General features: G+C 37.2%; 1 protein-coding gene across 5 annotated transcripts in view; it reads right to left on the reverse strand.

The window, feature by feature from the left end:
* Positions 1 to 22452, reverse strand: part of cdkl5 (cyclin dependent kinase like 5) — a 71858-nt gene extending 49406 nt beyond the window's left edge. For 3 of the 5 annotated variants that reach the window (XM_061887126.1, XM_061887123.1, XM_061887128.1), the window contains exons 1-4: positions 22366 to 22436; positions 22125 to 22179; positions 9383 to 9584; positions 8840 to 8874 (exon numbers count right to left, since the gene is read on the reverse strand). In XM_061887126.1, coding sequence (XP_061743110.1) covers positions 8840 to 8874; positions 9383 to 9419 — 72 coding nt within the window. In that variant the 5' untranslated portion in view covers positions 9420 to 9584; positions 22125 to 22179; positions 22366 to 22436. Of the gene's footprint in view, positions 1 to 8839; positions 8875 to 9382; positions 9585 to 22124; positions 22180 to 22365 lie in introns of all 5 variants that reach the window. The other 2 variants (XM_061887125.1, XM_061887124.1) reach the window with 2 other exon arrangements.
* Positions 22453 to 25453: the final 3001 nt, after the last annotated feature.

Raw genomic sequence — 25453 nt, forward strand, 5'->3', positions numbered from 1 at the left:
CTGCAGTCCAGACCTGTCTCCCATGGAAAATGTGTGGCGCATTATGAAGCGTAAAATAGGACAGCGGAGACCCCGGACTGTTGAAGGACTGAAGCTCTACATAAAACAAGAATGGGAAAGAATTCCACTTTCAAAGCTTCAACAATTAGTTTCCTCAGTTCCCAAACGTTTATTGAGTGTTGTTAAAAGAAAAGGTGATGTAACACAGTGGTGAACATGCCCTTTCCCAACTACTTTGACATGTGTTGCAGCCAAGAAATTCTAAGTTAATTATTACTTGCAAAAAAAAAAAAAAGTTCATGAGTTTGAACATCAAATATGTTGTCTTTGTAGCATATTCAACTGAATATGGCTTGAAAAGGATTTGCAAAACATTGTATTCTGTTTATATTTACATCTAACACAATTTCCCAACTCATATGGAAACGGGGTTTGTGTATATATATATATATATATATATATATATATATATATATATATATATATATGTTTGTGTATATATATATATATATATATATATATATATATATATATATATATATATATATAGAGTGTTTCTACAAACATTTGCGAAAGAATGGGCCGCTCTCAGTGATTTCCAGCGTGGAACTGTCATAGGATGCCACCTTTGCAACAAATCCAGCCGTGAAATTTCCTCGCTCCTTAAATATTCCAAAGACAACTTTTTTTATATAAGAAAAATGAAGAGTTTGGGAACAACAGCAACTCAGCCACCAGGTGGTAGGCCAGGTAAACTGACAGAGAGGTCAGCAAAGTGCAAAGACTTTCTGCACAGTCAGTTGCTACACAGCTCCAAACTTCATGTCACCTTCCAATTAGCCCACGTACAGTACGCAGAGAGCTCCATGGAATGGGTTTCCATGGCCGAGCAGCTGAATCTAAGCCATACATCACCAGGTCCAATGCAAAACGTGGGATGCAGTGGTGTAAAGGACATCGTCACTGGACTCTAGAGCAGTGGATACGCCTTCTCTGGACTGATGAATCACACTTTTCCATCTGGCAATCCGATGGACCAGTCTGGGTTTGAAGGTTGTCAGGCGATTGCTACATTTCAGACTGCAATGTGAAACATTTCGGACAATTCCATGCTCCCAACCTTGTGGGAACAGTTTGGAGCGGGCTCCTTCCTCTTCCAACACCAGTGTACAAATCAAGGTCCATAAAGACATGGATGACAGAGTCTGGTGTGGATGAACTTGACTGGCCTGCACAGAGTCCTGACCTGAACACTTTTGGGATGAATTAGAACAGAGACTGAGAGCCAGGCCTACTCCACCAACATCAGTGTGTGAAAATACTTTTATGAATGAAAATATATGCAAATAAACTGCAACCAAAACAGAAAGTCAACACATGTGCTCACACATCAAACAACCTGCTCTCTGAACTTTGTGATCATAAGATCAAATGTCCAAGCACCATACATCATCAAATCCACTACAATGCATGATGGGAAAATGCTCACATATTTAGCAGCTTTCAGTACAGAAGATAGGAGTTGAACTTTTTACATACTCTTAAAAAAACATTCTTTGGATGTATTTGTTCAGTCCCACCTGGCCACCCAAGTCAAAAGGTTTGGACGCCCCTGATTATTAGGAACCAGTGATGGCAGCGTTCTTGACAGTCGGATGCGTGGTCAAGTGGTCCCAAGAAATATTTCCTCCCACTCATGAATTATATACATTATTCATATACATTATTTTATATATATAATTTATATACATGATTTATATACACTATTCACACACATGATTTATATACGTTATTTATGCAAATTATTCATATATATGATTTATATACATAATTTATATACATGATTTATATAAATTATTCATATACATGATTTATATACCTTATTTATATACATTATTCACATATATGATTTATTTACATGATTTATATACTTTATTCATATACATAATGTACTGTATATACATGATTTATATACATTATTCATTTACAATATTTTTATACATTAATTAAATACATGATTTATATACATTATTTATTTACATTGTTTATATACATGATTTAAATACATGATTTCTATACATTTTTTACATTATTTATATACATGATACATATAAATTTGTTATTTATATAGATGATTTATATATATGATTTATTTATATACATGATTTATATTCATTATTTATATACATGATTAGATACATGATTTATATAAATCATTTATATGCAATATTTATATACATTATGTAATTATAGACATGATTTATATATATGATTTATTCTTATATATTATTTATATACATGATTCATATGCACTATTTGTACACATAATTCATATACATGATTTATATGGATGATGGATGTACATTATTCATAGGTAGACGTTCCAAGTCTCTGCAGCCAATCACAGGCCTGCCTCAGAGTGCTACCAAGGTGACCTATTTACCAACCACCTCTCTCCCTCTCTCTCTCTTGCTCGCTCGCCCGGCCCCTGAGACCCACTGGTGGTCCTGTGGCCTGCTTCCACTCCACACAAGTCACATGCACTATTCACTCTCACACTCATCACACTCATCACACTCATTAAACTTATCACACTTACACTTTTTACACTTATCACATTAATCACACTTACACGTATCACACTTACACGTATCACACTTACACTTTTTACACTTATCACATTCATCACACTTACACTTATCACCCTTATAACACTCATCACACTTATCACACTTATCACACTTATCACACTTACACTTATCACACTTATCACATTCATCACACACTCATCACACTATTCACATGCACTATTCACTCTCACACTCATCACACTCATCACACTCATTAAACTTATCACACTTACACTTTTTACACTTATCACATTAATCACACTTACACGTATCACACTTACACTTTTTACACTTATCACATTCATCACACTTACACTTATCACACTTATAACACTCATCACACTTATCACACTTATCACACTTACACTTATCACACCTATCACATTCATCACACTTACACTCATCACACTATTCACACTATTCACACTTATCACACTCATCACACTATTCACACTATTCACACTCATCACACTATTCACACTCATCACACTCATCACACTTACCACACTTACCACACTTATCACACTTACATTTATCACACTCATCACACTTACACTTATCACACTTATAACACTCATCACACTTATCACACTTATCACATTCATCACACTTACACTCATCACACTATTCGCACTTATCACACTCATCACACTATTCACACTCATCACACTATTCACACTCATCACACTTACCACACTTATCACACTTACATTTATCACACTCATCACACTTACACTTATCACACTCATCACACTATTCACACTATTCACAGTCTTCACACTATTCACACTCATCACACTCATCACACTTATCACACTTATCACACTTACATTTATCACACTCATCACACTATTCACACTCATCACACTTATCACACTCATCACACTTATTACACTCATCACACTATTCACACTTGTCTCGTCTCTCTTATCACACTCATCACACTCATCACACTATTCACACTCATTTCACTTATCACATTATTCACACTCATCACACTATTCACACTCATCACACTTATCACACTATTCACACTTATCACACTCATCACACTCATCACACTTATCACACTTATCACACTTACACTTATCACACTTATCACACTCATCACGCTCATCACGCTCATCACACAATTCACACTCATCACACTCATCACACTCATCACATTTATCACACTCATCACACTCATCACACTCATCGCACTCATCACACTTATCACACTATTCACACTCATCACACTTATCACACTCATCACACTCATCACACTATTCACACTCATCACACTTATCACACTCATCACACTTATCACACTTACACTTATCACACGTATTACACTCATCACACTTATCAAACTCATCACACTCATCACACTCATCGCACTCATCACACTTATCACACTATTCACACTCATCACACTTATCACACTCATCACACTCATCACACTCATCACACTATTCACACTCATCACACTTATCACACTCATCACACTCATCACACTTATCACACTTACACTTATCACACGTATTACACTCATCACACTTATCAAACTCATCACACTCATCACACTCATCGCACTCATCACACTTATCACACTATTCACACTCATCACACTTATCACACTCATCACACTCATCACACTCATCACACTCATCACACTTATCACACTTATCACACTTACACTTATCACACTTATCACACTCATCACGCTCATCACGCTCATCACACAATTCACACTCATCACACTCATCACACTCATCACATTTATCACACTCATCACACTCATCACACTCATCGCACTCATCACACTTATCACACTATTCACACTCATCACACTTATCACACTCATCACACTCATCACACTATTCACACTCATCACACTTATCACACTCATCACACTTATCACACTTACACTTATCACACGTATTACACTCATCACACTTATCAAACTCATCACACTCATCACACTCATCGCACTCATCACACTTATCACACTATTCACACTCATCACACTTATCACACTCATCACACTCATCACACTCATCACACTATTCACACTCATCACACTTATCACACTCATCACACTCATCACACTTATCACACTTACACTTATCACACGTATTACACTCATCACACTTATCAAACTCATCACACTCATCACACTCATCGCACTCATCACACTTATCACACTATTCACACTCATCACACTTATCACACTCATCACACTCATCACACTCATCACACTATTCACACTCATCACACTTATCACACTCATCACACTCATCACACTTATCACACTTACACTTATCACACGTATTACACTCATCACACTTATCAAACTCATCACACTCATCACACTCATCGCACTCATCACACTTATCACACTATTCACACTCATCACACTTATCACACTCATCACACTCATCACACTCATCACACTCATCACACTTATCACACTTACACTCATCACACTCATCTGTCTGCCAACATGGACAATATTCACCTCATACACACCATAATAATCAGGGGCGTCCAAACCCTTCTGACTTGGGGGGCGGGGTGGGGCTAAATAAATGCATCTAAAGAATGTTTTCTAAGAATTCGTCACGTTTTCTATAAATCAGAAATATCATTTTCCCATCATGCATTGTAGTGGGTGTCACTTTGACTGATGTATGGTGCTTGGACATTTGTTCTTATGGTCCCAAAGTTCAGAGAGCAGGTTATGTGTGATGACTTCTTGTTGCACTTTATTTGCACCATGGATAAAAAAAAGTTGTTTCAATTGGGCCATACAAGTTAATGCTGTGCTCACTTCAAAGTACAATTGATGTACTGATTTACACACCACATCCAAAGTATTATTTCTATGTTGTGTTTTTTATTGTTATGTATACATATGTTATAATATCTATATATATATATATATCTTTATATATATATATATATATATATATATATATATATATATATATATATAATTTATGTATTATGTATACATAAATAATGATGTACACTCCTATTATCTCTCTGTTGTGATGTATATTGTTATGTAAGATGCAGATGTCAGGACACAGCACACATCTCTAAGTAAGTCAGCTATATAAATAAACATATATTTAATATTGTGTACATTATTGAAATACATGTAATATATTAAATGTATTACAACAGTTGAATATCATGTTACATGTTGTACATTATCGCTGCACAGTAATTAACATGTTGTTATTGAGTGTTGTTAAATCAATAACCCAATAATCACGATGTCAATCCAAATAGAGCATTATTATTATTATGATCATTATGCTTATTATGAATAATATTGTTATTATTATATTTGTTATTATTATTATTATTGTTATCCTTAATATCAGTACTATTATCATTATGATATTTTGTTGTTGTTATTAATATAATCAATATTATTATCATCACTGTTATTATTACAATTATTATTATTGCTGCTAGTATTATTATTAGTAGTAGTACAACTATTATAATGATAATTGAGTATCATTATTACTATTATTCTCATTGTTATTATTGCTGTTATTACCATTATGGTTGTGATTATTATTATTATTGCTCTTATTTTTGTTGTTATTATTGCAAATATTATTATGATTATTATTACTACTACTAAGCTCATTATTGTTATTATTAAATTTATTTTATGATTATTATTACTATTATTGTCATTGTTATTAGAATAAAATGAGCTAAGGTGCAGCATGACAGGTTAGCACAGCACTGCTAGCAAGTTAGCATGCTAGCATAGTTCAGTATGGAAAGCTATGAATACACCTAGCTCAAATGCTAGCATGAAAGCTTAGCACGCTAACGGAAAAAATTAGCATACCTCTAAAATAGCGTGTTTGTTTTGCCACCGGTGCCTGAATATACTCTGACTGTACACACCTATTTACAGTATCTACACTCCTTACTGTACATACAGTATTTACATTATGTACAGTAGGTGCAGTATGTCCAGTCCTTACTGTATGTACAGTATTTACAGTAGGCAGCGTAGTAACAGTATGTCCAGCCGTTACAATATGTGCAGTCATTACAGTATGTACAGTATGAACAGTTGTCACTGTACATGCAGTATGTACAGTAGTTACAGTATGTAGAGTAGTTACAGTATGTACAGAATGCACAATAATTACAGTATGTACAATAGGTGCAGAAGTTGCAGTATGTACAGTATGCACAGCAGTTGCAGTATGTAGAGTAGTTGCAGTGTGTACAGTATGTACAGTATGTATAATAGTTACCGTATGTGCAGTAGTTACAGTATGTACAGTATGCACAGTAGTTAGAGTATGTACAGTATGTGCAGTGTGTACAGTATGTACAGTATGTATAATAGTTGCCGTATGTGCAATAGTTGCAGTATGCACAGTATGCACAGCAGTTGGAGCATGTACAGTGTGTGCAGTATGTACAGTTTTTGCCGTTTGTACAGTAGTTAGAGTATATACAGTATTTACAGCATGTACAATATGTAGAGTAGTTACCGTATGTACAGTCGTTACAGTATGTACAATATATACAGTATATACAGTGTGTACAGTGCAGTGTAAAAGTGTTGAGGAGTGACTCCTACAATCTGGTGCATGTCGATGACATGTACTCATGTCTCACTTCTTGTACAGTAGACATGAGGAACTGTAGTATTTCATGTACAGTAGACATGAGGAACTGTAATATTTCATGTACAGCAGACATGAGGAACTGTAATATTTCATGTACAGTAGACATGAGGAATTGTAAAATGTCATGTACAGTAGACATGAGGAACTGTAATATTTCATGTACAGCAGACATGAGGAACTGTAATATTTTATGTACAGTAGACATGAGGAATTGTAAAATGTCATGTACAGTAGACATGAGGAACTGTAATATTTCATGTACAGTAAACATGCGGAACTGTAATATTTCATGTACAGTAGACATGAGGAACTGTAATATTTCATGTACAGTAGAGATGAGGAACTGTAATATTTCATGTATAGTAGACATGAGGAATTGTAAAATTTCATGTACAGTAGACATGAAGAACTGTAATATTTCATGTACAGTAGACATGAGGAACTGTAATATTTCATGTACAGTAGACATGAGGAACTTTAATATTTCATGTACTGTAGACATGAGGAACTGTAATATTTCCTGTACAGTATACATGAGGAACAGTAATATTTCATGTACATTAGACATGAGGAATTGTCAAATTTCATGTACAGTAGACATGAGGAACTGTAACATTTCATGTACAGTAGACACGAAGAACTGTAATATTTAATGTACAGCAGACATGAGGAACTGTAATATTTCATGTACAGTAGACATGAGGAACTGTAATATTTCATGTACAGTAGACATGAGGGACTGTAATATTCTATGTACAGTAGACATGTACTCATCTCTCATTTCTTGTACAGTAGACATGAGGAATTGTAACATTTCATGTACAGTAGACACGAAGAACTGTAATATTTCATGTACAGCAGACATGAGGAACTGTAATATTTCATGTACAGTAGACACGAAGAACTGTAATATTTCATGTACAGCAGACATGAGGAACTGTAATATTTCATGTACAGTAGACATGAGGAATTGTAATATTTCATGTACAGTAGACATGAGGAACTGTAATATTTCATGTACAGTAGACATGAGGAACTGTAATATTTCATGTACAGTAGACATGAGGAATTGTAAAATGTCATGTACAGTAGACATGAGGGACTGTAATATTTCATGTACAGTAGACATGAGGAACTGTAATATTTCATGTACAGTAGACATGAGGAATTGTAAAATGTCATGTACAGTAGACATGAGGAACTGTAATATTTCATGTACAGTAGACATGAGGAACTGTAATATTTCATGTACAGTAGACATGAGGAATTGTAAAATGTCATGTACAGTAGACATGAGGAACTGTAATATTTCATGTACAGTAGACATGAGGAACTGTAATATTTCTTGTACAGTAGACATGAGGAACTGTAATATTTCATGTACAGTAGACATGAGGAATTGTACAATTTAATGTACAGTAGACATGAGGAACTGTAATATTTCATGTACAGTAGACATGAGGAACTGTAATATTTCATGTACAGTAGACATGAGGAACTGTAATAAAGTGCTATTTTCAAGCAGAGCAAACACAAACTGTGACATCTTACCTTGTGTCTGCACTTCAGCACCACTCCATAGGCCCCTACACACACACACACACACACACACACACACACACACACACACACACACACACACACACACACACACACACACACACACACACACACACACACACACACACACACACACACACACACACAATAGTGTCACAGTCTTGGTATGTAATGAGCGAGCCTTTGAAAAGAAAGTAGTGTGCGGCGTCACAGATGCAGAGCTGAGATGAAGGCAGGAAGTGTGAGCAGCAAGGATGGATCATGTCCACTCACCAGAAGGTATGACTTACATTTTTTTTACTGTTTGTCCTCTACTTGTGATGGAACCATAACACTCTGACACGGTCAATATTTGATGAATTCTAATAATTGATCAACTTATCTGATGAAGCAGTGGAATTGTGGGGGGTGACCACGGTTACCATGGTGACGCGAGTGAGACTGAGGAGGGTGGAGCGCGGCCGTGTGCGATGCGACCTCAGGCCTGAAGAGCTGCGCTGCACAATGAGCAGAGGAGAAGGCAGGGAAACTCACCTTCACCCACAATGCCGAGCACCTCAAACTTGTTCATCACATCACCGTGTGGGCGCTCACGCACACGCTGACACTGCGCCTGTGCCACGGGGGCGGGGCCAGTCCGGGAAGAAATGTGGCGAGGCTCTGACCACACCCCCTCGTCCTCGCCCTCATGCTCCCACACTCATCTTCTTGTCTTCCTCTCACGCTCTCACAGCTGCTGCAAGAAGGAGCAAGCACAACATGTCCCTGTTAAAGGAAACACCTTCTTCCAATGGATTTATTACAGTCTTTGCAAGCAGGCTAATGTTTGCTGTGGTCTGGAACAACATGGTAACATTTGCTGTGGTCTGGAACAAAATGGCACACCGACAACTATCAGAAATGCAACCAATATTACAGACAGATAATGGATTTTTTACAATCTCTACGAGCTGGCTAATGTTTGCTGTGGTCTGGAACAAAATGCCAACGTTTGCTGTGGTCTGGAAAAAAATGCTAACGTTTGCTGTGGTCTGGAACAACATGACACACCAACAACTATCAGAAATGCAACCAATATTACAGACAGATAATGGATTTTTTACAATCTCTACAAGCTGGCTAATGTTTGTTGTGGTCCGGAACAAAATGCCAACGTTTGCTGTGGTCTGGAAAAAAATGCTAATGTTTGCTGTGGTCTGAAACAACATGGCACACCATCAACTATCAGAAATGCAACCAATACTACAGATGGATAATGGATTTTTTACAATCTCTGCGAACTGGCTAATATTTGCTGTGGTCTGGAACAAAATGCTAACGTTTGCTGTGGTCTGGAACAACATGGCACACCGACAACTATCAGAAATGTAGCCAATTGTATATACAGAAAATGGATTTATTACAATTTGTGCAAGCTGGCTGATGTTTGCTGTGGTCTGGAACAACATGTAAACATTTGATGTGGCCTGTAAGAATATGGTAACGATTGCTGTGGTCTGGAACAACATGGTAACATTTGCTGTGGTCTGGAACAAAATGGCACACGAACAACTATCAGAAATGCAACCAATATTACAGACAGATAATGGAGTTTTTACATTCTCTGTGAGCTGGCTAATATTTGCTGTGGTCTGGAACAAAATGCTAACGTTTGCTGTGGTCTGAAACAACATGGCACACCATCAACAATCAGAAATGCAACCAATATTACATACAGATAATGGACTTTTTACAATCTCTGCGAGCTGGCTAATATTTGCTGTGGTTTGGAACAAAATGCTAACGTTTGCTGTGGTCTGGAACAAAATGCTAACGTTCGCTGTGGTCTGGAACAACATGGCACACCGACAACTATCAGAAATGCAGCCAATTGTATATACAGATAATGGATTTATTACAATCTTTGCTAGCTGGTTAACATTTGCTGTGGTCTGGAACAACATGGCACACCAAGAACTATCATAAATGCAGCCAATATTACATACAGAGAATGGATTTATTACAGTCTTTGCAAGCTGGCTAACGTTTGCTGCGGTCTGGAACAACATGGTACACCAACAACTATCAGAAATGCAGCCAAATATATGTACAGATAATGGCTTTATTACAATTTGTGCAAGCTGGCTGACGTTCGCTGTGGTCTGGAACAACATTGTAACATTTGCTGTGGTCTGGAACAACATGGTACACTGTGGTCTAGAACAAAATGCTAATAGATTCATTACAATTTGTGCAAGCTGGCTGACGTTTGCTGTGGTCTGGAACAACATGTAAACATTTGCTGTGGTCTGGAACCACATGACACTACAACAACTATCAGAAATGCAGACAATATTACAGACAGATAATGGATATCTTAAAATTTTGCAAGCTGGCTAACGTTTCCTGTGGTCTGGAACAACATGGCACACCAACAACTATCAGAAACGCAGCCAAATGTATATACAGATAATGGATTTACTAACATTTTTGCAAGCAGGCTAATGTTTCCTGTGGTCTGGAACAACATGCTAACATTTGATGTGGTCTGGAACCACATGACACTCCAACAACTATCAGAAATGCAGACAATATTACAGACAGATAATGGATATCTTAAAATTTTGCAAGCTGGCTAACGTTTCCTGTGGTCTGGAACAACATGGCACACCAACAACTATCAGAAACGCAGCCAAATGTATATACAGATAATGGATTTACTAACATTTTTGCAAGCAGGCTAATGTTTCCTGTGGTCTGGAACAACATGCTAACATTTGATGTGGTCTGGAACAACATGGCACACTGTGGTCTAGAACAAAATGCTAATAGATTCATTACAATTTGTGCAAGCTGGCTGACGTTTACTGTGGTCTGGAACAACATGGTAATGCTTGCTGTGGTCTGGAACAACATGGCACTCCAACAACTATCAGAAATGCAGACAATATTACAGACAGATAATGGATTTCTTAAAATTTTGCAAGCTGGCTAACGTTTCCTGTGGTCTGGAACAACATGGCACACCAACAACTATCAAAAAACGCAGCCAAATGTATATACATATAATGGATTTACTAACATTTTTGTAAACAGGCTAATGTTTGCTGTGGTCTGGAACAACATGCTAACATTTGATGTGGTCTGGAACAACACGGCACTCCAACAACTATCAGAAAGGCAACCAATATTACATACAGATAATGGATTTACTACAATCTTTGCAAGTTGCCTAACGTTTCCTGTGGTCTGGAACAACATGTTAACGTTTTGCTGTGGTCTGGAACAACATGGCACACCAACAACTATCAGAAATGCAGCCAATTGTATATACAGATAATGGCTTTATTACAATTTGTGCAAGCTGTCTGACGTTTGCTGTGGTCTGGAACAACATGTAAATATTTGCTGTGGTCTGGAACAACATAGCACACCAACAACTATCAGAAATGCAGCTAATATTACATACAGATAACAGGTTTACTACAATCTTTGCAAGTTAGCTAACGTTTGCTGTGGTCTGGAACAACACGGTCACATTTGCTGTGTTCTGGAACAACGTGGCACTCCAACAACTATCAGAAATGCAGCCTATTGTATATACAGATAATGGATTTATTACAATTTTTGCAAGCTAGCTAACGTTTGCTGTGGTCTGGAACAACGTGGCACACCAACAACTATCAGAAATGCAGCCAAAATTACTTAAAGATAATGGATTTCTTACAATCTTTGCAAGCTGGGTAACATTTGCTGTGGTCTGGAACAACTTGTAACGTTTTGGTGCGGTCTAGAACAGCATGGCTTCAAATAATCACTGAAATGCAGCCAATATTACGTGCAGATAATGGATTTCTTACAATCTTTGCAAGCTGGGTAACATTTGCTGTGGTCTGGAACAACTTGTAACATTTTGCTGCAGTCTAGAACTACATGGCTTCAAATAATCATCTGAAATGCAGCCAATGTTACGTGCAGATAATGGATTTCTTACAATCTTTGCAAGCTGGGTAACATTTGCTGTGGTCTGGAACAACTTGTAACGTTTTGCTGCGGTCTAGAACAACATGGCTTCAAATAATTATCCGAAATGCAGCCAATATTACGTGCAGATAATGGATTTCTTACAATCTTTGCAAGCTGGGTAACATTTGCTGTGGTCTGGAACAACTTGTAACGTTTTGCTGCGGTCTAGAACAACATGGCTTCAAATAATTATCGGAAATGCAGCCAAAATTACTTACAGATAATGGATTTCTTACAATCTTTGCAAGCTGGGTAACATTTGCTGTGGTCTGGAACAACTTGTAACGTTTTGCTGCGGTCTAGAACAACATGGCTTCAAATAATTATCGGAAATGCAGCCAATATTACGTGCAGGTAATGGATTTCTTACAATCTTTGCAAGCTGGGTAACATTTGCTGTGGTCTGGAACAACTTGTAACGTTTTGCTGCGGTCTAGAACAACATGGCTTCAAATAATCATCGGAAATGCAGCCAATATTACGTGCAGATAATGTGTCATGAGACATGCAAATATTAATTAAATACACAGAGGACATAAGTAAAGGAAGTTAAAAAAATAGCCACAAATGAGGCGTAACGATGCAATATGTACATACATTGAGCTTAAATTGCATTTTAGCATTAATTAGCACTGACCAAATATGCTGGATCCGCACTCCAGATAATCAATAACATCAACAAAGCTCACCTTTGTGCATTCACGCACAGCACAAAAGGTTTGGTGGACAAAATGAGACAAATGAGGATTGGCATAAAACATGTCTTTCTGTGACAGCGTCGGAGAAAGTTGTAAATGCAAACAAACTACGGTGAGTTCAAGAACCGCTGAAATGAGTGGGACAAAACGGCGCTGACCAAATACTGTCATCAGTGCAGCATGTTGAATACAAACAGTGGTCCATCCATCCATTCATTTTCTACCGCTTGTCCCTTACAGGGTCGCTGGAGCCGATCTCAGCTGCATTCATGCGGTAGGCGGGGTACACCTTGGACAAGTCGCCACCTCATTGCAGTATAAACAGTGGTATTCATCAAAGTTAGAAAGGTTTGTGTCTATTTTCCCTCATCTTGTTTCCATTTTTAATACATTTCTGAAAAAGCTCCAGAGAGCCACCAGGGCGGCGCTAAAGAGCCACACACCACTCCAGAGCGAGTGTTGTCAAGTTGTGCAAGTGAGTGTAAAAAACAGGAAGCAGCTGACCTGATGATAAACTATTTCAAGAGGAATCTATTTCTTTTATTCACAAGACGACTCCACTTTTCAGTTTGGTGAAAATGGACCAGGGGTCACCAAACTTTTTGAAAGCAAGAGCTACTTCTTGGGTGCTGATTAATGCCAAGGGCTACCAGTTTGATACACACTTCAATAAATTGCCAGAAGTAGCCAATTTGCTCAATTTACCTTTAATAAATAAATGTATATATATAAAATAATGGGTATTCCTGTCTGTCATTCCGTCGTATTTTTTCTTTTTACGGAAGGTTTTTTTGTAGAAAATAAATGATGAAAAAAAGACTTAATTGAATGGTTTAAAAGAGGAGAAAACACAAAAAAAAATGAAAATAAAAATCTTCAATTTCGACTCTTTAAAATTCAAAATTCAAGCGAAAAAAAAAGAAGAGAAAAAGTTTAAAAAATAATTTGTGGAACATCATTAGTAATTTTTCCTGATTAAGATTAATTTTAGAATTTTGATGACATGTTTTAAATAAGTTAAAATCCAATCTGCACTTTGTTAGAATATATAACAAATTGGACCAAGCTATATTTCTAACAAAGACAAATCATTATTTCTTCTAGATTTTCCAGAAACAAAAATTTTAAAAGCAATTCAAAAGACTTTGAAATAAGATTTAAATTCGATTCTACAGATTTTCTAGATTTGCCAGAATATTTTTTTTGAATTTTAATCATAACAAGTTTGAAGAAATATTTCACAAATATTCTTTGTCGAAAAAACAGAAGCTAAAATGAATAATTAAATTAAAATGTATTTATTATAAATTTACAATAAAAAAATTAATGTACTTGAACATTGATTTAAATTTTCAGGAAAGAAGAGGAAGGAATTTAAAAGATAAAAAGGTATATGTGTTTAAAAATCCTAAAATCATTTTTAAGGTTGTATTTTTTCTCTAAAATTGTCTTTCTGAAAGTTATAAGAAGCAAAGTAAAAAAAATAAATGAATTTATTTAAACAAGTGAAGACCAAGTCTTTAAAATATTTCCTTGGATTTTCAAATTCTATTTGAGTTTTGTCTCTTAGAATTAAAAATGTCCAGCAAAGCGAGACCAGCTTGCTAGTAAATAAATACAATTTAAAAAATAGAGGCAGCTCACTGGTAAGTGCTGCTATTTGAGCTTTTTTTAGAACAGGCCAGCGGGCGACTCATCTGGTCCTTATGGGCGACCTGGCCTTGGTGACCCCTGATCTAGACTATTGTGTGTGCACCTGGCCACACCTAGTGTCAATCAGCCCACTTCTATTTGAGTCGTTTTTTGTCCTCCAGTCAGTTGCTGGATTATTGTCTTGTGGATGTCGCTCCTGTCGTGTCGTGCCATGTCTTATATTTGCAGCGTAGCGGTAAGCTATATCCGTTAGATGTTTGTAGCTTACTGATCTTTGTTACCTGCTTCCAGTTTGTTTTGTACTACACGTTACCACTTCTGTTTTCCTGCTCGCTACCCGTTAGCTTCCACGCTAGACCCTTTTTGTTTTTTGCTAGCTTCCATGTTAGGGCCTTTGTTATTTCTCTAGCTCCCATGCTAGCTCCCTTAGTTTGTTTCCGCCTCGTGTGTGCTTTTGGTTGTACCCCTTTGGTTTGTTCTTGCTTTAGTATTTCTAATAAATCATGTTTTCTCACTCCATGCCTGCCTCCATCTCTGCATCTTGGGGTTCGTCACCAACTAACTTTGACAAGGAAGTAACAACGTCATGAGGACAGGAAGTAACAACGTCATTTGGACAGGAAGTAACAACGTTATGAGGACAGGAAGTAACAACATCATGAGGACAGGAAGTAACAATGTCATTTGGACAGGAAGTAACAACGTCATGAGGACAGGAAGTAACAATGTCATTTGGACAGGAAGTAACAACGTCATGAGGACAGGAAGTAATAACGTCATGAGGACAGGAAGTAACAACGTAATGAGGACATGAAGTAACAATGTTATGAGTACAGGAAGTAACAACGTCATGAGGACAGGAAGTAACAATGTTATGAGTACAGGAAGTAACAACGTCATGAGGACAGGAAGTAACAATGTTATGAGTACAGGAAGTAACAACGTCATGAAGACACAAAGTAAAAATGTTATGAGGACAGGAAGTAACAATGTCATGAGGACAGGAAGTAACAATGTTTTGAGGACAGGAAGTAACGTCATGAGGACAGGAAGTAACGTCATGAGGACAGGAAGTAACAATGTTATGAGGACAGGAAGTAACAACGTCATGAGGACAGTGAGTAACAATGTTATGAGGACAGGAAGTAACAATGTCATGAGGACAGGAAGTAACAATGTCATTTGGACAGGAAGTAACAATGTCATTTGGACAGGAAGTAACAATGTAATGAGGACAGGAAGTAACAATGTTATGAGGACAGGAAGTAACATCATGAGGACAGGAAGTAACAATATTATGAGGACAGAAAGTAACAACGTCATGAGGACAGGAAGTAACAGTGTTATAAGGACAGGAAGTAACAATGTTTTGAGGACAGGAAGTAACAATGTCATGAGGACAGGAAATAACAGTGTTATAAGGACAGGAAGTAACAACGTCATGAGGACAGGAAGTAACGTCATGAGGACAGGAAGTAACAACATCATGAGGACAGGAAGTAACAATGTCATTTGGACAGGAAGTAACAACGTCATGAGGACAGGAAGTAACAACGTCATGAGGACAGGAAGTAACAACGTCATGAGGACAGGAAGTAACAATGTCATTTGGACAGGAAGTAACAACGTCATGAGGACAGGAAGTAACAACGTCATGAGGACAGGAAGTAACAACGTCATTTGGACAGGAAGTAACAATGTTTTGAGGACAGGAAGTAACTTCATGAAGACAGGAAGTAACAATGTTATAAGGACAGAAAGTAACAACGTCATGAGGACAGGAAGTAACAACGTCATGAGGACAGGAAGTAACAACATCATGAGGACAGGAAGTAACAATGTAATTTGGACAGGAAGTAACAACGTCATGAGGACAGGAAGTAACAACGCCATGAGGACAGGAAGTAACAACGTCATTTGGACAGGAAGTAACAACGTCATGAGGACAGGAAGTAACAATGTTTTGAGGACAGGAAGTAACGTCATGAAGACAGGAAGTAACAATGTTATAAGGATAGAAAGTAACAACGTTATGAGGACAGGAAGTAACAACTTCATGGGGAAAGGAAGTACCAACGTCATGGGGACAGGAAGTAACAATGTCATTTGGACAGGAAGTAACAACTTCATGGGGAAAGGAAGTACCAACGTCATGGGGACAGGAAGTAACAATGTCATTTGGACAGGAAGTAACAATGTCATTTGGACAGGAAGTAAAAACGTAATGAGGACAGTTAGTAACAATGTCATGAGGACAGGAAGTAAAAATGTCATGAGGACAGGAAGTAACAATGTTTTGAGGACATGAAGTAACAACGTCATGAGGACAGGAAGTAATAATGTTATGAGGACAGGAAGTAACAACGTCATGAGGACAGGAAGTAACAATGTTATGAAGACAGGAAGTAACAACGTCATGAGGACAGGAAGTAACAATGTTATGAGGACAGGAAGTAACAATGTTATGAGGACAGGAAGTAACAATGTTTTGAGGACAGGAAGTAACAATGTTATGAAGACAGGAAGTAACAACGTCATGAGGACAGCAAGTAACAATGTTATCAGGACAGGAAGTAACAACATCATGAGGACAATATTAGCAATATTGTTATTACGAGCGCTAACACAGAGGAACTACATTTAGAAAGCTAACTAGCTTGTGCTGCTACATTGACATATTGAGCTGCTGCATGGCTTCTGAGTTGGTGAACGTTTCTGTATTTCCTTGAATTGCTGCCAGGGCGCTAATTAATTTAAAACCCCTTCTCACTCCTCCGCTTACCAAAGGCATGCGGTAAAAGTAAGCATGCGCTGATTATTTTAAAACCTCTTCTCACTCCGGCACTTACCAAAGGCATGCAGTAAAAAATCGAGTGTGATGTAAGGATACCATCATAAAGCACATTTAATAAAAAAAAACATTATAATGGTCTTACCTTGACCTATATAGTCCATGCCAACTCCTTCTGATCAAAAGCATCGATAACTTGTTTATAGAAGTCTTTCTTATCTTTCTTCAGTTTTAAAAGTCTCTCTGTCTTGATAGAGGTCTTCCTTTATTACCTCCTCCAGCACATATCACGTCACTCATTTCACTTCTTCTGCCGCCGAGTAGTCGCAAGAAGGATCACTAGCGCCCTCTACCACCATGAGGCGGGAGTCATTTAATGACTCATGTTTGACACACGCAGCTACGGTATTGTGACGGTCTCAAGCCGTCATCTTGCGGGTTCCCAGGACCACCAAGGAAGGACGTAGCTTGAGCAGTTTGACTTTGTTTATTTTTCAATAAAACCTCAGTCCAGGTCGCTCTTCCGCTCCTCCTCTCCGCTCGCTCGCCGTCTCCCCGCCGCCATCTTAGCCCAGGCTCCAGCGTACCCTGCCTGTCTGTCGAAATGTCATCTCCACAGGTATATTAATAAAACATAGCTGCTTACTGTTCTTTTTAACATACCAGTATTCAATAGCTTGGACTAACTGAATAGCTCTTAATCTTCTCCCCTTTATACGATTTCAAATGAACGGTATTGAAATCAGCCTCCTCCATTTTGAAAATGGTGACAGGTGAAGTGTCACTCGTGACGTGACGAGTTTGACCCGGCGGTAATACTAAGCATGCGCTAATTATTTTAAGAAGCGAGTTTGACCCGGCAGTAATTCAAGGAAATACGGTAATTATAGATGATAAATCCTGTCCCTCACCTGGAGAGACTAATGTGGACATAAACCCACAAGTTGGTCCACTTTCACATCCAACTGGAGATTGCACATACTGTACACTCATTTTGTGAGGATGATGATGAATTGTTGATGTAAAGGGGAAGATACAAACATCCCATCAGTCTTTATCCCAGTGAGAGCTGACATTGTACAGTAAGTGATTGTTTTATTATGTTTGTACATCTTGTTTAGCATTTAGCAAAACTGCTACATGATACTTAGTGTTTGACTAAAGCTGCATCTGTTTAGCACACAGCTTCTAAATCCTCCTTATATTCAGGCTCAAAAATATAATATGGAAATATGACATGTTATTATGAATGTTACTACATGACGTATATATGACATGTTATTATGAATGTTACTACATGACGTATGTATTACATGTTATTATGAATGTTACTACATGACGTATATATATTACATGTTATTATGAATGTTACTAGATATTACATGTATATTTCGTGTTATTATGAATGTTACTACATGACATATATATTACATGTTATTATGAATGTTACTAGATATTACATATACATTTTGTGTTATTATGAATGTTACTACATGACATATATATTACATGTTATTATGAATGTTACTAGATATTACATATATATTTCGTGTTATTATGAATGTTACTACATGACATATATATTACATGTTATTATGAATGTTACTAGATATTACATATATATTTTGTGTTATTATGAATGTTACTACACAACATATATATTACATGTTATTATGAATGTTACTACATGACATATAAATTAATATTATTATGAATGTTACTACATGATATATATATTACATGATATTATGAATGTTACTACATTACACATATATATTACATGTTATTATGAATGTTACCACATCACTTATGTATTATATGTCATTCTGAATTTTACTAGATGCTACATATATAGTTACAGTGTGTACATAAAACCTTGATGGATGTTTTTGAATGTTTTTAGAGGCTTTATAGGGCGAAATAGAGCGAGTTCCATTACCTTTATTGTTAGCTGACTTTTGCTATAGTTTATTTATTATTTGGAATGCAAAGAAAATAATGACGTAAGTGTTGATGTTGAAGAAAAAGTGCATGATGTGATGCGTATGTGAAATCAATACGCCACAGTATCCTAAAAATTATCAAGATTTGTTAAGATTACATGTTATTATGGATGTTACTAGATACTACATATATATTACATGCTGTTATGGATGTTACTAGATACTACATATATATTACATGTTATTATGAATGTTACTACATGACATATATATGACATGTTATTATGAATGTTACTACATGACATATATATTACATGTTATTATGAATGTTACTAGACACTACATATATTTTACATGTTATTATAAGTGTTACTATGTTACGTATATATTACATGTTATTATGAATGTTACTACATGACATATATATTACATGTTATTATGAATGTTACTAGATACTACATATATTTTACATGTTATTATAAGTGTTACTATGTTACGTATATATTACATGTTATTATGAATGTTACTACATGACATATATATTACATGTTATTATGAATGTTACTACATGACATGTATATTACATGTTATTATGAATGTTACTACATGACATATATATGACATGTTATTATGAATGTTACTACATGACATATATATGACATGTTATTATGAATGTTACTAGATACTACATATATATTACATGTTATTATGAATGTACTAGATACTACATATATATTACATGTTATTATGAATGTTACTAGATACTACATATATTACATATTATTATGAATGTTACTTGGTACTACATATATATATATTATATAGTATTATGAATGGTGCGAGATACAACATACCGTATTTCCTTGAATTGCCGCAGGGCATATAGTATGCGCCTGCCTTGAATTACTGCCGGATCAAATTCGCTTCCCAAAATAATTAGCGCATGCTTAGTATTACCGCCCGGTCAAACTTGTGACGTCATCAGTGACATTTCCCTTGTCATCATTTTCAAAGTGGAGAAGGCTGATTTCAGTACTGGTAATTTGAAATCGCATAAAGGGAAGAAGATTAGGAGCTATACAGTAGGATTTAAGGTCCAAGCTTACATCACACTCAAATTTTACTGCATGCCTTTGGTAAGTGCCGGAGTGAGAAGATGTTTTAAAATAATTAGCGCATGCTTACTTTTACCGCATGCCTTTGGTAAGCGCAGGAGTGAGCAGAGGTTTTAAATTAATTAGCGCCCCGGCAGCAATTCAAGGAAATACGGTATATATTAAATGTTATTATGAATGTTACTACATACTACATATATAGTTACAGTGTGGATATAAAACCTTGATGGATGTGTTTGGATGTTTTTAGAGGCTTTATAGGGCGGAATGGAGCAACTTCTATCAGCTGTATTGCCAGCTGTGATTGGATGAGGTTGAAGGAGCAGAATTATGGCCGAGCGCATCAACATGTGGACTAGAACATCACCCAAGACCACCACAAGTCCCAAAGATGACGTCACACAACAACGACCTCACCTGCAGTGACAAACTATTATCATGACCACTCGTGGCATCAGAGAGATAAGGTTTGATGGCAGACATTAGATGGTGATGTTTTAGTGTCCGATGCGACAAAAAGCAACACGTTGGCATGAAAGTGCTGGAAGACAAGACTTGGAAGAGCAGACTTTTAATCATCCTGTGTGCTCCAGTGTGTGCGTGTGTGTGTGTGTGTGTGTGTGGGGGCGTCTTCTATGCAGTGAACATCTTCACTCGCCTAGTTCATCCTCCATCACTCACTCACTCACTCACTCACTCACTCACTCACTCACCACGTGATTAAAGTTGACGACTGTAGTGAAGCAGGAGAGGATGCTAATATGAATATGAGATTTGCGCGCGCGGAAAGGAGGAATGCCTTTGATGTTGCCGCCATAGGTGTGAGAGGACGAAGAAGGTGTCGGAGAGGATGTGATGAAGATGACGATGATGATGATGATGATGTGCTGCACCTAACTGCGTCTTCACGCACTCCTCCATTCCACCACTGCTTTATGTCATCCGACACGGCGATCTGCGCGCCTCACACCGTGTGCAGCGCGGCAACACGCACGGGCACCCAACACAACATCCATCCATCCGTTTACTACCGCTTGTCCCTTAGTTGAGATATATGGCAAAACGTTTTACCTTGCAGACGTGACGTGACGTGAGGGCACTCAAGCAGCATCGAGGTGATAAATAGCTGCGCGTGCGTGCGTGAGAAAGAGAGAGAGAGAGAGAGAGAGAGAGAGAGAGAGAGAGAGAGAGAGAATGGAGCACATCCCAATCAGAGCTGCATGCGTCGTGACTACAACAACAATAATACTGATAAACATATTTGACAACAACAACAATGGTAACAATAATAATAGTAAAACTGAATACTCACTGGTGACAAAAAGATGTTGTCTTGTCGAGTCAAGGATTCTCCATGGTGTTCATTGCCTGGACATCATCAGCAGGTTGGGGGGGGGGGGGGGGGGGGGGGGGGTCACTCTCTGAGTGACGCAGCTGAGAGCCAATGACATTCTTCTTCCGGTTTCTGTGCGCAGCATCCAAGATGACATAACTTTGACATCAAATACAACAAAATATCTTGTTAGTCTTAAAGGGGAACTGCATTGTTTTTTTGGGGAGTTTTGTCAATCATTTACAAGACAATAAAACTTACCTTTTTCTTTTTTAAGGCCGTCTAAAGCATAAATGTACGCTAGCAAAAGTCAACTAACGATATTCCGCCTATAAAGTGCTCTAAAAAACATCCAGAAACCTCCATCAAGTTTTTATATACACAGTGTAAGTAAATATGTAGTATCTAGTAACATTCATAACAACATGTAATAAGTATGTCATGTAGTAACATTCATATTAACATGTAATATATATGTATTACTAATTAACATTCATAATAAAATGTAATATACAACATGTAACATATTAGTGTGAGTCCAGTCCATAGTGGATCCAACATAAATAAATATAAATATATGGATGTTATATATATCCACTTCATGTAGTAAACAAATATATATCCATCCATCCATTTCCTACCGCTTATTCCCTTTGGGGTCGCGGGGGGCGCTGGCGCCTATCTCAGCTACAATCGGGCGGAATGCGGTGTACACCCTGGACAAGTCGCTACCTCATCGCAGGGCCAACACAGATAGACAGACAACCTTCACACTCACATTCACACACTAGGGCCGATTTGGTGTTGCCAATCAACCTATCCCCAGGTGCATGTCTTTGGAGGTGGGAGGGGCCTATCCCCAGGTGCATGTCTTTGGAGGTGGGAGGAAGCCGGAGTACCCGGAGGGAACCCACGCAGTCACGGGGAGAACATGCAAACTCCACACAGAAAGATCCCCAGCCTGGATTTGAACCCAGGATTGCAGGAACTTCGTATTGTGAGGCAGACGCACTAACCCCTCTTCCACCGTGAAGCCCATATATATATATATATATATATGTGTATATATATATATATATATATATATATATATATATATATATATATATATATATATATATATATATATATATATTTACATATATATATATATATATAAGATATATATATTATATCTATATTTATATATATGTATGTATATATATTGTTTATTACATGAATTGTATATATCTGTATATATACATATATGTATTAATATATGTATATATATATTAAATATATATATACATATATATATAAATATATCATATTATAAAAATATCTTTTATATATATATATATATATATATATATATATATATATATATATATATACACACACACACAAACCCTGTTTCCATATGAGTTGGGAAATTGTGTTAGATGTAAATATAAACAGAATACAATGATTTGCAAATCCTTTTCAAGCCATATTCAGTTGAATATGCTACAAAGACAACATATTTGATGTTCAAACTCATAAACTTTTTTTTTTTTTGCAAATAATCATTAACTTTAGAATTTGATGCCAGCAACACGTGACAAAGAAGTTGGGAAAGGTGGCAATAAATACTGATAAAGTTGAGGAATGCTCATCAAACACTTATTTGGAACATCCCACAGGTGTGCAGGCTAAGTGGGAACAGGTGGGTGCCATGATTGGCTATAAAAAGAGCTTCCCAAAAACTGCTCAGCCTTTCACAAGAAAGGATGGGGCGAGGTACACCCCTTTGTCCACAACTGCGTGAGCAAATAGTCAAACAGTTTAAGAACAACCTTTCTCAAAGTGCAATTGCAAGAAATTTAGGGATTTCAACATCTACGCTCCATAATATCATCAAAAGGTTCCGAGAATCTGGAGAAATCACTCTACATAAGCGGCATGGCCGGAAACCAACATTGAATGACCGTGACTTTCCATCCCTCAGAAGGCACCGTAACAAAAACCGACATCAATCACTAAAGGATATCACCACATGGGCTCAGGAACACTTAAAAAAACCACTGTCACTAAATACAGTTGGTCGCTACATCTGTAAGTGCAAGTTAAAGCTCTACTATGCAAAGCAAAAGCCATGTATCAACAACATCCAGAAACGCTGCCGGCTTCTCTGGGCCCGAGATCATCTAAGATGGACTAATGCAAAATGGAAAAGTGTTCTGTCGAGTCCACATTTCAAATTGTTTTCGGAAATATTCGACATGGTGTCATCCGGACCAAAGGGGAAGCGAACCATCCAGACTGTTATCCGCGCAAAGTTGAAAAGCCAGCATGTGTGATGGTATGGGGGTGCATTAGTGCCCAAGGCATGGGTAACTTACACATCTGTGAAGGCACCATTAATGCTGAAAGGTACATACAGCTTTTGGAACAACATATGCTGCCATCTAAGCGCTGTCTTTTTCATTGTCACCCCTGCTTATTTCAGCAAGACAATGCCAAGCCACATCCAGCACTTGTTACAACAGCGTGGCTTCGTAAAAAAAGAGTGCGGGTACTTTCCTGGCCCACCTGCAGTTCAGACCTGTCTCCCATGGAAAATGTGTGGTGCATTATGAAGCGTAAAATATGACAGTGGAGACCCCGGACTGTTGAAGGACTGAAGCTCTACATAAAACAAGAATGGGACAGAATTCCACTTTCAAAGCTTCAACAATTAGTTTCCTCAGTTCCCAAACATTTATTGAGTGTTGTTAAAAGAAAAGGTGATGTAACACAGTGGTGAACATGCCCTTTCCCAACTACTTTGGCACGTGTTGCAGCCATGAAATTCTAAGTTAATTATTATTTGCAAAAAAAAAAAAGTTTATGAGTTTGAACATCAAATATGTTGTCTTTGTAGCATATTCAACTGAATATGGCTTGAAAAGGATTTGCAAATCATTGTATTCTGTTTATATTTACATCCAACACAATTTCCCAACTCATATGGAAACAGGGTTTGTATATATATATATATATATATATATATGATATATATATATATATCAGGGGTCACCAACGTGGTGCCCGCGGGCACCAGGTCGCC

The sequence above is a fragment of the Nerophis ophidion genome, linkage group LG25 (assembly GCF_033978795.1).
Source record: "Nerophis ophidion isolate RoL-2023_Sa linkage group LG25, RoL_Noph_v1.0, whole genome shotgun sequence".
Classification (NCBI taxonomy): Eukaryota; Metazoa; Chordata; class Actinopteri; order Syngnathiformes; family Syngnathidae; genus Nerophis; species Nerophis ophidion.